General features: G+C 36.2%; 2 protein-coding genes across 5 annotated transcripts; one reads left to right on the top strand and one right to left on the bottom strand.

The window, feature by feature from the left end:
- The first annotated feature begins 1,431 nt into the window (after window positions 1–1,431).
- su(sable) (suppressor of sable) lies at window positions 1,432–10,801 on the top strand. Of its 4 annotated transcripts, XM_008197911.3 has the most exons (5): window positions 1,433–1,736; window positions 2,639–2,961; window positions 4,899–5,317; window positions 8,350–8,530; window positions 8,585–10,801. In XM_008197911.3, exons 1-5 carry the CDS (start codon window positions 1,702–1,704, stop codon window positions 10,459–10,461), a joined length of 2,835 nt encoding a protein of 944 aa, XP_008196133.1. In that variant the 5' UTR covers window positions 1,433–1,701; the 3' UTR covers window positions 10,462–10,801. The 4 variants fall into 4 exon arrangements, with proteins under 4 accessions (XP_008196132.1, XP_008196133.1, XP_970676.1 ...); XM_008197910.3 differs by having other exon boundaries at window positions 1,432–1,736; window positions 4,902–5,317; window positions 8,350–10,801; XM_965583.4 differs by having other exon boundaries at window positions 1,434–1,736; window positions 8,350–10,801.
- Window positions 10,749–15,245, bottom strand: ohgt (ohgata). Its single transcript, XM_965515.4, has 6 exons — window positions 15,003–15,245; window positions 14,904–14,956; window positions 14,661–14,857; window positions 14,078–14,615; window positions 13,837–14,030; window positions 10,749–11,072 (listed from the first exon to the last, which is right to left on the bottom strand). Exons 1-6 carry the CDS (start codon window positions 15,106–15,108, stop codon window positions 10,922–10,924), a joined length of 1,239 nt encoding a protein of 412 aa, XP_970608.1. The 5' UTR covers window positions 15,109–15,245; the 3' UTR covers window positions 10,749–10,921.
- Window positions 15,246–15,291: the final 46 nt, after the last annotated feature.

The raw sequence follows: 15,291 nt of genomic DNA on the forward strand, positions 1-15,291 counted from the left end.
TTCATTTTTCCGGTGGTCAAGTGACAAAAATTTAATTTACACCTAAACTGTAGAAGATAGAAATATGATGTTGCAGACTTTTCTATAGAAAATTTAATTCTCTACAACTTTGTTTCTTACACTTTTTTTGTATCTTCAACCGTCTTCCCAGCGTTTTGATAAATATGCGACGGTGCGTAAAGAATTATCAATTTGCGTTCCACCTTATATTTAAAAAAGTGTAAGGGACAAGGTTTTAGAGAATTAAATTTTCTACAGAAAAATCTGCGACACCATATTTTTATTTTCAACGATTTAGGTGTAAATTAACTTTCCAATACTTGACCCTTGACTACGGGAAAAAATAAAGCAATCCGTCACTTGTGCGTTTTTGAACGACTTTGGGGCCTAAATGGCTGTAGATAGTAATATAGTCTCGCACTTTTTTGTAGAAAATTTAATTCTCTACAACTTTACTTCCAACATTTTTCTTGCATCTGTAACCATATTCGCAGCGTTTGAAAAATATGGGCAATTTTTTAATTAATGAAACAACTGCGCCCTCTGGCGACATTATCGAAGACTGGAACGTTTTACTTGTATACGTCTTTTCATATCCTAACCTTTAGATATCCGTAGTCTAAAAGTTTTTAGTTCAAAAACGATGAAATTACGTCAACTTAGAAAAGTTTTTGGCCACGTTTTTCTACAAGACTTTACGAACAGTTCTTTCGGCCCGAAAAATGCGAAAATTATATTATTTCTGAATTTTCGGGGTTATTTTTGACTAAATTTTTGGCATAAATGATTGGTTATAAATATAAAAAATTGAAAAAAGCAAAGAAAAGACGAGAGAAATTGCAAAAAAACCTTCAAACTTGAAATAATTTCGCCCCCATTTCAATATGTAGCGTCATATCTATTTTCTTTGCCTTGATTCCTGTTTAAAAAACCCGACTTTAATTTATAGTTCTATTGCACCCGTAATAAAACAGCTGCTTAAATTTGTTTAGAATTCGAAGCCAAGTTTTGAAAAATGACAATAAATCGGTAAAAAATTCAAACGAACTTCTCTACACGAGGTGGGTAAAGCAGGCACCTGTACCCCGCACGACTACCGGCTGGTAGATGGCGCCAAACTCTAAACAATTGTAGAGTAATGCGACACCATTTTAAACAATTTTCATTGTTTTGAAACAGTGAGACTTGTTTTTCTTTGCTAAATTATTTGAATATGAAATTCCAGCCGCTGGTTCGGTTTATCGCATTGTTTGGCATGAAATTCCGTAGCGTTTGGCGATAACGCTCCCGATAGCCTGGAAAATGCGCTAGAAAGTGTAATTTTCTTGTGCACAGTGTGCACAAGGTCGAAAATAGCGGGAAAGGCCTTTGAAATCGGGGTCAGGGAATGTCGTTTGGGCGCCTAGCAACAGCGTATTCTGTTCCGTGATTGGTCGTCGTCTGTGTTTCGCTCGATATCGAAATACCTTCCTTTCCTCTTTGTAAAATCATTTGTGGTCTCCTCGCCAAAGCGAACAGTCGGTTAAAAACATGAAAATTATGCGTAATAATCCAAACAAATGTCTGTCCTAATCACCGAGACGCCGACGTTGCCGACGACGACGCCAGCAGGACAGATTTAAACAGTGAATGAGTGACTATTTTCATGCCATTTTATCACAATTTACCGCCTAGTGATCATATAATTAGGTTGCGAGAGATATGGCGCTCGTATGTGACGTTGATAACATTGAAAGGTTTGCATTATTATTTTCCGACCGGAAACTCGTCTACGCCGGAAAAAGGCCTGAAATATGTTAAGATCGTCGTTGAACGATCATGATGTGTCGGTTTTTCCGCGGAAAATTTCACTTTTTCACGCCACGCCCAACTCGTAAAAAATCGACGCGTCATTTTCGGGGACGAACATACTAAACTTCGAATCGAGGTAAAAACGATACCAATTTCATTAACAACATTTAGGTTTTAACCAGACAAGTCCTCAACGAGATATTAGCATATTTCTTCCAGAAAGTGATTAAAATGTTTGTGTATTTTCATGACAAGATGGCCGACGGACGATGGCTGTGTGCCAATTCTCGATTTGACCTCACACGATTTTTCAAAATTATTTTGCAACCCGAGCCAAAATTTTCACTTTTAAAACGCCACCAAACGCATCTAATACCTTGCTTACGCTCCCCCTTTTTTTATTTTATTTTTTGCTAGTGTTAACGCACACAAGCGACTAACATTAGGTAATGGTGTCGGAACAAAATTAATCAATTTTCCATTTAATTTGCGCTATAGTTTCCGGTAATTAGAATTAATTCCAAAACATCGAGACTCAAATCACGTTTTTTTGAATTAGGACACAGCCGTCAGGACTCTCCTACACCAGCAGCCGTCAAACTGCCCCCAATTTTCCGATAAAACAGCCAATTACGAGTCTCGCGACTCACTATTGTACAAAATTTGTAACAAATGTACATAATTGTGCCCAAAGTGCCGTTTCGCCAATTTCGAAAACGGCAAATTTTCCAATTTTCTTTGCACAGTTTGGTGTTCGCTGGTTGGCGCGACCTTGAGCGCCCTCGCGCCATCTATGCGTGAGTCGGCGAGTGGCCAATGGCGCCTAATTCGAATTGTTTGTCGACAGTGCGGCCCCACAAGCCGAGGAGAAGCCGGCTGAAGAGGAGCCGAAGCCGGAGGTTGAGAATGACCTCGAAGACGGTGAGATTGAAGACGACGGCGAGGATGAGCCGCCAGCTGAGGCGGCGCCGCCGCCCCCCAAAGAGCCTGAGCCTCCGAAGGAAAAACCGGAGCGGGACCGCCCCCACAGGTCGGAGCGCCGCCGACACGATGATAAGAAGAAGCACATGACTGAGGCCGAGAAGAGTATATTGCATTTGCGGAAACGGGAGCGGATGCAGCGGGAAAAGTGGGAGAAGTACCGGAAAGAGCAGAATTTGGACCCGGCAGGTAAACCCCCTAAATGTTTTGTTATGAAATTTGTTGTTGGAAGTTGATCTAGCAGGTTAACAAAGAGATTTTTGATTTTATTCGATTTATAATTAATAATAATTAATAAAAAGCGTCATAAACATTTTTTTGAATACACAAAAAGCTAAATTAAATTAAGTCCAAGGTGTAAATTAATGTTTACTACATTAAAATTGCAATGATTTTTTTTAAAGAATTTAAATATATTTATTTAGACAATATAATAAGTTAGACAATTTTTACCATTTTTGATCATAAGGAAGATTTCTGTAATGGTCCTGATATTCTTCTGGTATCCATTTAAGCTGTATCATCAAGTTATCGTATCTTAAATCTTACTTTACTTATGGATTTGCGTTCATTCCTAAGTTGAAGGAAAGATTAAGACAAATTCAAAAACTTTCTTGGTTTTCTTCTTAGACTGACACATTTAAACTTTTCTGTGAAATTTGTATAATTTTAAATATAATTTTCCTATTTCTGTTTTTTTTTTTTAATTTAAATTAGTTTCCATGTTCACATTTTTTTCTTGAAATACAAGGTGATTCTAGTTCAAATAAATGCTGCAAAAGTCCAAGAAGAGTTCTATTTTAATTGAATATATATTAAAAGAGGGTTTTTACAATTTCTAATAAAATTAGCTCATATGAAAAAATTAAAATTATTTTCTAATGGTGAACTTATACATTTTCATCATCTGTAATTTTTGTAAATTTCCAAGTTTTATTTCTAAATTGGAGGAAAGATTAAGACAAATTCAAAAGCTTTCTTGATTTTCTAAGTAAACTAACACATTTAAAATTTTCTGTGAAATTTGTATAATTTTAAATATAATTTTTCTATTTCTGCTTTTTTTTTAAGTAAAACCAAACAATTCTGATAATTTAAATTGGTTTCCATTTTCACATTTTTTTTCTTGCAATACAAAGTCCAAGAAGTCTTCTAATTTAATTGAATAGATAGTAAGAGGGGGATTTTTATAATTTCTAAGAAAATTAGCCCACGTAAAAAAATTAAAATTATGTTCTAATGATGAGCTTATAATTTCAACATCCTTAATTTTTGTAAATGATGTTTGTAAGTTTTTATGCTTTGTTTCAGATAGAAAGTGTGATCATTGTTTACTTTTATTTTTTGGAAAAATAGACTTAGGCTGTTGTCGCTCTCAGGTACAGAAATAACTCTAATTTACAATGTTTTCTACGAATAAATGACACCACTGTAAATCTGTGGAATAAAATTAACCCTAAGTCTGATACTGAAGTCGAAAAAAAAATTGAGACAAGTTTTTTTCATCACAAAATATTAAAATTTGACAATTTTGCAACATCCAAAATTATTTTTTTATACTATCAGGGTCAGTTTATCTTAATGTAGACTAGTAGTAAGCGAATAACATATTTTTATCTCAAAAATTTTAATAACTCTCTTAATTTAAACACAAACATCTAAAAAGTTGTTTGGGCTTAATTCACATTAACCTGGCGATATTTTAATGAAAATAAAATGTTTAACAATTAGTTTATCACAGAAACAACGAATGCCAAACTAGGCATCAGAATAGTTGTTAATAATACGAGCGAAACCACAAGTTCGAGGGTTGTCGTTATGCAACGAGCGTATGCGAGTTGCATACCTAGACACCCGAAAAATTTAAGCGTTTTCTATTTTTTTTTTGTTGAAATATTTTAATTTAAAACACATTGGCTTAAAATGTTACCAACAAAAAAACAAATTTTCAAAACTTTTGATGAATATATTAAAAAAATAGACTTATCAGAAAAATGTGACATATATTTTGGTGATCAGTGAGTAAACAGAAATAAAAACAGTACTAATTTTCTCTTGGTAAAAGAAAATTTTTTTTTTGTAAACTAGTGAATTCCCACCCCAATTATAAAAAAAACACTTTACAGCAGCCGTCGACGACTTCGCCATAAACATCGAAAAAGCGATCGCCAGTGTCCTAAAAAAGGACAAACACGTTAGTGACGAGGAGAAAGACGAGGATAAGAGAGGCCGAAAGCGGAAAAACCGAGACAAGGAGCGACCGAAAGGCGGAAAACAGCGGAAAATTGACTCGCCGAAGGCCGAAGACGATGAAAATGCGAGTCCGAAGTCGGACGAAAAACGCGATAGATCGGCATCGCCTCGGTCGGAGGATTCGTACGATTCGGACGAGTCGGACCGAAGCAGGAAAAAGGACTACAAGAAGGGCAAAGGCCGGAGTAGGGCAAGGAAGAGGAGTCGGGAAAGGCGCAACGAACAACAGACACAACCAAGCAAAGATGCGCAAGGGGTGTGTGTTTTCTTCTTGCAAGGAAAATGCCAAAAGGTAACTAACTATATTTTGATTTGATTTTTTCCGAAAAGAAAATTGGAAAAAGTCTTGTATGTTGAACGGGGGTTTTAAAGCCCTAGCTGCGCGTCGGGCTGTAAACATTTCAGTGAATCGGGCACAAAAGTTGGTTCAAATGTAGTTTTGTTAATCTATTAGCTATTCGCGTGACGCAACAATGTTTCTTATTGTGCAAATTGATAAATTAATATTCTTTAACCCTCAAAAATACATAAATAAAAAATAAGTGTCGCGAGTTTATCTGTTTACGAACAATATAATTTACAAGAAATAACATTTTATACAAAAATAGAGAACCAAACTGTTCGGTTTTTTCCGTGGAAGTGAACCTGTGTTCAGATGGCGCTGCCCACAAGTGGCGGAAAATTTGAATTCTATTTTATACCTTATTAGTTATTTGTTTTTTTTGTGCATGAAGGAGATAATGCGATTACACATTTATAGTTTATTATTAGAATTATCAATACTAATTACGTGCAACTTTAATAAAAAAGTGACAAATACGAAATGAATAGTTCCACAAGCAACACAATCTTCTTTATTTCCAACTCTGCTCAAAATTAATTTACTTTTACCTTTCATTATTTAAAGTATTATTAATTGGTGTTTATACTAACATTATTAAAATAATATTTAAAAGAATTATTGGAAGGAAGAGAATAAAACTTAACAGGGTTTTAAATAAAGAAAGTCCCTTCACGTCTACTGATTTATGTAGATATTGCTGTAAAATAGTATAAAAAACTTATATCTAAAATAAATAAAAAAATTAAAAAACATCTTAATAACACAAAGACGAAAGGCACACAGTGTTAGTTAAATCTAATTATTATGTAACACACTTTGTGAGATATAAAATTAAGAAAGTAATAATAAAATAATGACAATAAATATAAAAATGGAAAAAAAAAATTTAAGGTTACAAGTTATAGTCCAGTAAAAAACGTGGAATAAAAATGAAATAAAATTCATGTGCACTTTGTACTTAAATCAGACGGTTCATTTTAAATAAAAAGTAAAAATATTTAAGATTGACACAAAGAACGCAACCACTAGCTGATTTAAATTTAAATGTAGTTTGAAAATGGTTTCTTGAAATAGAATTTACAAAATGAGCCAAAGGCTATTAGAAAATATTTTTTAGTAAAGTGTCTGAAGAATAAATATAACAATTAATATGAACTTAATAGAAATAGAATGCTTTGTAACAAATGCTTGTCTTTAAAATTCAATCTTTAATACTCAATAATTACTCATTTAATAAATTTTCAAATAAAATGAGTGTCTTTGAGAGCAATTTATACTTTAATATTCGATTTGCTAAATTTTATTTTTTCATGGCATGTCCGAGAATTTATATAGGGCGTTACACTGTATGATAATAACATTTTATTTTTATTTATTTTATTTTTTTCTTATTTGAGCAAAAAATATAACTGGAAGTAACCTCGCAATATAAATCTAGTATTATTTGATAAACAGACTTTTTTTGCGTTTTCACCAAAATTTCTGTTGGCTCTCTTATAAATTTTTTCTACCTCATTTGTGAAAGGTGGTAGCAATGTTTGTTTAAACTAAAGGTATTAGGGATCAATAAATTTTTAGGGCGCAATCGCTTGACTTTTTTAAAATATTGAAGTAATAAAAAAACATTTTGCAACGAAACGTGTTTTTGGATAAATACTGACTATTTTCATTAGAAAATTGATTTGTAGCAAGATTGTAAAAAAACTTTTGAATAATAATTAAAGAGAAGTTTGGGATAAAGTTGTTTATGTTTGTGAATATTGCCACACCCGAGACTAAGTTCGAGGTTTTTATGATAAGAAATCTCAACGAATTACGTGCTTTATTGTTAACGTGTTAGAAATCAATAGAATTTTAAGTTTTATCGAACATGAGACTTCAATAACGTCTTTCCGCTGATGTCATTCCTATTCAAGTCAAATCAAATGCCTGCAGCTCTATAGGCCCCCGATTTTTGGGGCGAAGCCCTAGTGTAAATCGACTGACTTTCACCTAATGTTTATTACTTTTATCAAGCATCGACAATGTCCGGCAATAATAATATTTAAACAAATGTTTATTCGGAAATAAAATTAACTAGACGCCCTCTGGTGATGACTTTTGAACTATGTCGAAAACAGTAAAGAAATTTTCGTAATGCCACATTTAACTGACATTTAATGAATTGTTCAATAATTTTGCGTGTATAGTGTTAATTACTTACAATAGAAAGAATTACTTTAAAAGTACGTGGTGGTAAATACTAACGTTGACTTTGGTTCTGTAGTTTTTCGTGGTATAAAGTGTTTATTGTTGGAACTTGAAAGTGGATAAAAAGTGAAAAATATTTAAATTTTGATTACAAAGTGTTATCAAACAGTTGTCTAATTAAAGATTATAAGTAATGGATCACAGCGAACACAAAGTTTGGCTTAAGAAACCAATAAATTAGTGAAGTGTTATGAATTTTAGGTTAGAATTTTCCACTGAAAAAATCATGAAATGCTGCGGTTAATCTACAAAACTACAATAAAGATTAACAACTGCTGATACATTTAAACGTAAATTATGCTAAAAGGTAGGCTTTTCAATGTCTTTGTAATAATTTTCCAATAAAGAAAATGAACCAAACAGTCATTCGTTATTCGTGTTTTCCTCGTCATCTCTCATTTGTCAACATAAGTTTCTTGCATCAAAGATGCAATAATCATTCCGCATAGGCAATGTAATAATTGTGAAGCCCCAAAATTCGTACAACGCTCAAAATATCCGAATAAACATTTTCCCGCCATTTATGGTTACTGTTTTCGACCTAGCTCAGTGGTGGCCCCAACGATAATTTTACTTCCGAATAAAACGTGCAAAGATAGAGTTACACAAATTATACATAATGTTTCGCTAGCGACAAAAAAAAAAACGTGATCGCAACGAAAACCTACAACTTTTCCAGTGGCGTAGGTGTTTTATTTTTTTCGAAATTTAATAATTTTTTTTGTTTTCAGAACGACTGCCCCTACTCCCACGAGGCCGTCCCGCCCATGAAACTCGAACTATGCAAATTCTACCTTAAAGATTGTTGCGCCAAAGGCGAAAAATGCTCCTACATGCACTCGGAATTCCCTTGCAAACTCTACCACACGGGCCTCGTGTGCGTCCAGGGCGACAATTGCAAATTCGCGCACGGTAAACCTCTCGACGAACACCGCAAACAAATTCTATTCAAGCATATTGAAACAGCCCCCCGGGAGATTCTGGGCGGCTTCCCCCGAATGAACCGCGAGGAACTGCTCAATAAAATCAACGTGGCGCAACAGAATCTGATGGTCCAGTACGGGATTGAGAAGAGTGACAAAGGGGGCGTTCCCACGCTGGATGTCAACATGGGGGTGCCGCCCGAACTCGCCGACAGCAACAAGAAACGGAACAAGCCCTCCCGCTGGCAGGACCCCGACCCTGTGATCAAGCCCTTCGGCCTGGACCAGGACATGAGGGTGAACAGTAACGGGGATATTGACATGAGGACGCTACCGCCCTTGGGGCAGATCCAGCCCCAGGTGCAAGCCGAGGAACAGGCGGGGGATACCGAGGGGAGTAACTTCACCCAGGATATTGATATCAGGAACCCCAACATGTTGCAGTTTGATACGAAAGACGTGGATATCAGGCAGCAGATGTTGGCGAGTAAAGACGTCGATATCCGGCAGATTTTGCCCGTTTTTGAGGAGAACAAAGAAGTGACCGAACCCGTTCTTCCAGACTTACCCAAAACACAACGCGAGTTGTACTTGCGGATACAATCGCAACAAAAAACCAACCTCCCGGAACAACAACCGGAAACCGTGCAAGTTGACGAAAACATCAACTGGTACTCGGACGATGACGACGAAGACGAAAACCGCCTCACCATCAAAGTGGACACCGAAGAAGAGAAAAAAGAAGAGAGCGACCACAACATCATGAGCCCACCGCAAGTCAAACCATTGGACGTGGTCGAAAAACTCGGCGACTTATCAAAAATTGATATATCAGCCGAAGTCACCAAACTCTTAACCTCAATGAGCCAACAGAAAGAAACGCAAAAATCGCCGATAATCCGCGACCCCCGCCAACGCACGACCTCAACCGACCAAAAAATCAGTATTTACGAACAGGGGAGCATAATCCCCGACGAGCCGAAAAGCCCCGACCAGGTGATCGAGTCGGACCTCCGGGGACGCCCCGACGTCGACCTGCGCAACCTCCAACTCCCCTTCAAAGGCATGCTGAACTACACCCCGGCCAAGGAAATCGACGCCAGCGTGAACTCGCACCCGCCCATGGCCTGGAAAGTCGAAATCGTGGACATCCCCCGGCCGGACTACACCGGCCTGAAACTCAACGTCCAAGACGCCGAGAAGACGGGGGACCCCCGCTTGAAGAAGATCTTCCGCTTGAGCAGCGAGGAGAAGGACAGCCCCGCCAGCCCGAAGGCGAGCCCCAAGGCGCGCATCGACCCCCGCTTGAAGAAAATCGAGGAGAAGCAACAGGACTCCTCCACGCTGACCTACAACCAGCAGCTGAACATCCTCCAGAGCTCGGCCTTCTTCCAGAGCCTGACCAGCAACCAGAAGCTGCTGCTGAACCAGGAGCTGGCCCGGAGCGACCAGAACGGCTTCCACGACCCGGTGCTGAACAGCATGCTGTCGACGCTTAATCTCATCCCCACCAGCAACATGAACAGCCCCAATATGGGGGCGGCGCTGAATATCCTCGCCAATGTGAATAAGTTGAATCCGCCGCCGCCGATGGTCATGCGCCAGAACCCGAACATGATGGCGGTGCAGCCCGGGCTGCTGGGGGCGGCGCCGGGGATTCCCAACATGCCGAACGATTTCCCGATGAATTTCGACCCGAGGATGAATAGTGGGCCGCCGCCGCCGTTCGGGAACTTCCCGCCGGATAATAATTTTGGGGGGTTTGATGATTATTATCCGCAGGATAATAACTTCGCGAATAGGGATAACAGGAATTTTAACCGCGATCGGCGAAGAGGAAGGAACAATTTTAATAGGAATAACGGAAATAGGAATTTTAGGAATAGGAATAACAGGAATAGAGGGCACACGCCGCCCTAAGTTGCCAATTAGTTAACACGCTCAAAATTTACTCTGTACATAGGATATACATACTTTGTTCTTTATTAACGTTCGAAAGACTGAAAGGCTTGTAAATAATTCAATCACGGTTTTTTTATCAAACTGTTTCAACTGTTTTTGTAAATATTCCTACGAATAAAAGGTTTATCATTCCTTGTAAATTATTTCGCATGGAAACTATTTATTTTTGTTAAGTTAATCTAACCTTTATTATTTTTTTACCGGAGAGAGAGCTGAACAGGTTCGTTATTATTAGATGGCAAATATTTATATACATAAGCGCTTTATTATTTTTTTAAAATAAATCTTGAAATACTCACTGTTCTCTTATTGCGACCTTACACCTAAATACACGTGTTTCCTAATTAGGTGAGAATTACACAATGAATAGCATTTCACAGCCCCTACTTCATCATCACCATTCAACGAATACTCGTAATTACAAAACCTCAGATTCCTCTTTCACGATCTTAATATCGAAACCACTTTTGGCAAGGCCGTAAAAAACGGCCGGTTTTAGATTCACCGACGAGAATTTCCACCCCAGGTGCGAACTGCACATTTTACAATGCATGATAGTCCAGGAATACCTGCAAAAAACGGGTTAATTGCTTCGTTACTTTAACAATGGGTACCTGAACATTAGAATACGTTTCGAAAGCAAAAAATAATATGCGTAATATTGCTAGAGTTAAAAACTCAGTGTTGTTCCACGCAATTCTGCTAAAACGAGCCCCAAAAATTGTTAAATTATTAGTGAAATGACATCTTTTGCCTTTTTTCAGGCGCTTTAGTACGTTTTTGAGCAAAAACTTAATTATTCACCCAAATTACATCAAATTTAAGCTGAATCGCAAAATTTCGTCAAAAACAAGCCTAAAAATATCCAATTTGTGTCGAAAAATGAGAGTTTCAGCTCATTTTTGCCGAAATATCGTCAATAGCAAGCTGATAATTTCATGAAAAATAAACACAAAAACCACCACATTTGGTTGAAAATACCTAGAAATAAATTATTTTGCAATTTTCTAGCGGATCAGAAAATTTTCTTAAGCAAAACCGTAGTTATTTTCAAAATTCAATCAAAGACATGCAACATCATCAAATTGAGTCGACTATGAGTTTATTTTTGTCATTTTCGGACAAAAATGCAAATATTTCGTCAAAAATCAGTTGAAAAATTATCAAATAGGGTCGAAAATTACATTTTGTCTTTTACACTTTGTCTTAAGATTTCCGAATTATCTCAGAAATTAGCGTTTTTTAATCAGACACTCAATTATTTCGTGAAATTTTGCAAAAACGAACCGAAGAAATAACATATCCACCAGCGCCGACTACATGGGTATCATTAAATTTCATTAATTCAATGAAATTATAACTTTTCCAAAATTCTTTCTAAAAAAAACAGATTGAAAAAATCAAGATATAATTTCTTATTTTTCCATAAAATGATCAAATTATTTATTAACGGCAGCTGTCCTTGTTAAAAAAATAAGGTATATCGAAAAAACTTACATATTATAATTGCTGAAAAACACAAAATTAAAGCTTGTTTTTTAATTTTTTTGAATCGACAAATAATCTTTAAAATAAAATTATTCTCTAACAAACTGAGCCATTTGGCGATATCTTGCCCTATAATTTAACAGAAAAAGACCAAACAATACACACGATTGTCGTTGAAAAACAAGTAAAATCGAACACAAAATAAACTGAAAAATTAAATTTCGAACATTGTCTGCAACTTTCTGCATCATTTAAAATATCTCATATAAGAAAGATTTTTATTATTGTGAAACTTTGGTACAAATTCAACAGAATATAAACAATTTTATAAAAAATAACAATAAGTTTAGTCAAATGATGAAACATATCGAAAAATAAAATTTGTACCTAAATGTGTGTCCCTCAGTCAACACAGAGAGAAAAATATGCAACTTTTTGCATAAATCAACAATGCTTTTTTGTTTAAATCGAACGAAATTATCCGAAAAATGTATTTTTTTTGGCTTGTTAACACCTTACTTATTTTTTCTACCCATTGAAAATTAGTTAATTAATTTTTAATTTGAATTTACAAGCAAGGTTATAATTATAAGTATGTTATAATAGAGGTGTTCAATTTGGTAAACAGACCGAAAAATTATCAAATTGTATGGTGATAATATTATTTTTGTTTTCACCGATGTTTGACAGGTTTTTTAACCAGAAATTCAATTTTATTGCAATATTTGATAAAAAATAAGCTGAAAAAACACCAAAATAGGCCAAAAATTGCAATTATTTTGGTGAATTTTTTTAAGAAAATGTCAAATAATCAAATTATATTGAAAATTATGTTTTTTAAGACTATTATCATTTTAATGAATAAAAAATGACAATTTTTTTGTCGTTATGTGAGTGTTCTAGCAAGTATTTCACACATAAACTCAATAATTTCCCGAAAATTTGACAAAGATTAGTCAAAAAATTCCCACAGAAGAAACAAACTGGTGTCATATTGAATGATTTTTTATGCATTTAAGCACGTTTTTAAATAGCGAACTTGTTTTAGAGAAATTTTGATAAAAACAAGCCGAGATATCATAAAATTTGGTCAAAAATTACATTTTTCTACTTTAATAATAATTTATTTATTTCTGTCAATTTATACAGATATTGATACGAAAAACTTTGGTAATTACACAAAGAGAACTTTTGTACAACTCCATTTAGTTGATCTCTCAAAAGCGTTAAGTCTTTTATTATTATAGCCCGAATAATTAATAAAGAAGAAATACTTTAAACAGATTTTGATAAGTTAAACTAAACAAAAACAAACAACATAAATAGAAAGTAGAAAAAATAGTATATGACACTCGTTTTATAAGACTTAATTGTGACACTCCTTCGTCGTGCTCCAAAACCAGTCGTACCATAATAGAACGACTTATAAAACTCGTATAATAATATAGTAGGTAGGCCGGTTGTCCTACATCATCCTTCCAAGGTTCCATACCTTACAAGTTTCCATTTTGATAAAATAAATTGAAATTCCAAGCAAGTGATAATGTTCTCATAATTAAGAAAAGTGGTCTTCACGTTATATCTTTGATAACGTAACTAAATTTAACTAAAACACTTAACACAACACTCAAAAACAATAATAAAAATGCTCAAACGATTTTTTGTTATAAGAATTTCAACTCAGTTGTATGTCGAAGAGATGGTCTGAGACTTTTAAATCATCCCTGTCTTTATATTTCCAACGGTTTAGACTTAAATTAATTTTCCGATTTGAATCCGACTTTTTTAAAGAGAAAATTTAATTCTCCACAACTTATTTTTTTTTCTCTCACACGTAACACATACCCAGGGAACCACGAAAACTGAGCCGAAGGCGACCCAAAAAGTGTGAAATTTGTAGCTTTTGAGACCGTCACCGTCTCAAAAACGTATCCTTCCGGATTGCAGTAATTGCTCTGAACGCCGTCCTTCGACATTGGAAAAACGTTACTATGCTGCGCAATTTCCGCGTCACATTTCGCACAACAAATCAGTCTTTTCTGGAAAAAAACAATTATTACAGTGTAACATTTTTTTTTATTAATACCATGTTGAGATATTTGAGTTCAAGCCTCAGCCGCTCAACGGCCGTCCTCAACACCATAATCCTCAGTCTTTCCTCGTGCCTTAACTGAAAGTTCTGCACAAACCAATACGACAACTGCACCGGATCGTCCGGAATAAACTCGATTAAATAATAGTTAGACAACGCGTTTACAAGTTTATGGTGGAGAAAGCAAATCTCGTGTTTGTCATAAACCCAGCTCGCTAGCGGAAACTGGCTGAGGTGAAACAATCTGAACTTGCGGTACTTGTAAAACTCTCTATATTCCGTACAGTTGAACAGTTTGCGGATTTTAAGCGAGTTCAGCTGTGTGTTGCAAAGGGGCGAAGTTGGCGGTGGCTCCAGCATGACCTCCACGGTGACTTGATACAAGTCACCGATCAGGGTTTTAATCTCCTTCCCGGGAACTAATCGGCACCTTTGCCGACTCCTCGCCTTCAAATAGAGCACACTGTTGCGCAAATGCGTCTCGAAAATCTCCATAATGACCCCGTACGTGAAAAAGCCCTTAAAAGTTTTGCTAAAATTCAGAATAAAACGAGCGAAAGTGACGCCAAAAACCTACTCAGGGGTCAGTAAAACAAAGGCGTTTTTCTTCGAAGTGTGTCTCTGTAGCATGTTTATCTCCAGATCGTTATTTAACACTAGCGGTAACGTGAAACCGGGGAAAACCAGCGTGTTTGTCTGAATGGCCGCCAAAGTGGCGACCTCACCGTCGTCGTAAAACGTGTAACCTGTGACATTGTCCAACTTGCCCAAATACTGGAAATTTTCGTTACGAAAAGACAACTTTCCCAGCAATACTTACACGGTGCGAGGTCGGTAAATCAATATCGAACTGGTCGGACGCTTGGTTCGTGCCTGAAAACCAAATCAGACTAAAACTCAACAAAAGGGGGCCACGTACCAGAGTGTCTCTCGCGTGAAAAATTGAACTGCGAGTCGACTGAAATGTGCCCGTTTTCCATCTGCCCGTCGGGCAAATTGTTCGCGTTGTCGTCCGAGTCCGACATGGTCTATTATTTGTTGTTTTGCAATTTTGCGTGTAAATAACACCTCAATTATTGACAAAAATCAGCTGTTGACTAACGGCCGGACGCGTGCATTAAACTCCCCAAACTAAAATTAAATTGCGCGTTTTCGCGCGATACAATTAGGGGTTTTGGGGCACCAGTCGTCTGGTTTGGCCCGTTTTC

Source organism: Tribolium castaneum, chromosome 8 (assembly GCF_031307605.1).
Source record: "Tribolium castaneum strain GA2 chromosome 8, icTriCast1.1, whole genome shotgun sequence".
NCBI lineage: Eukaryota > Metazoa > Arthropoda > Insecta > Coleoptera > Tenebrionidae > Tribolium > Tribolium castaneum.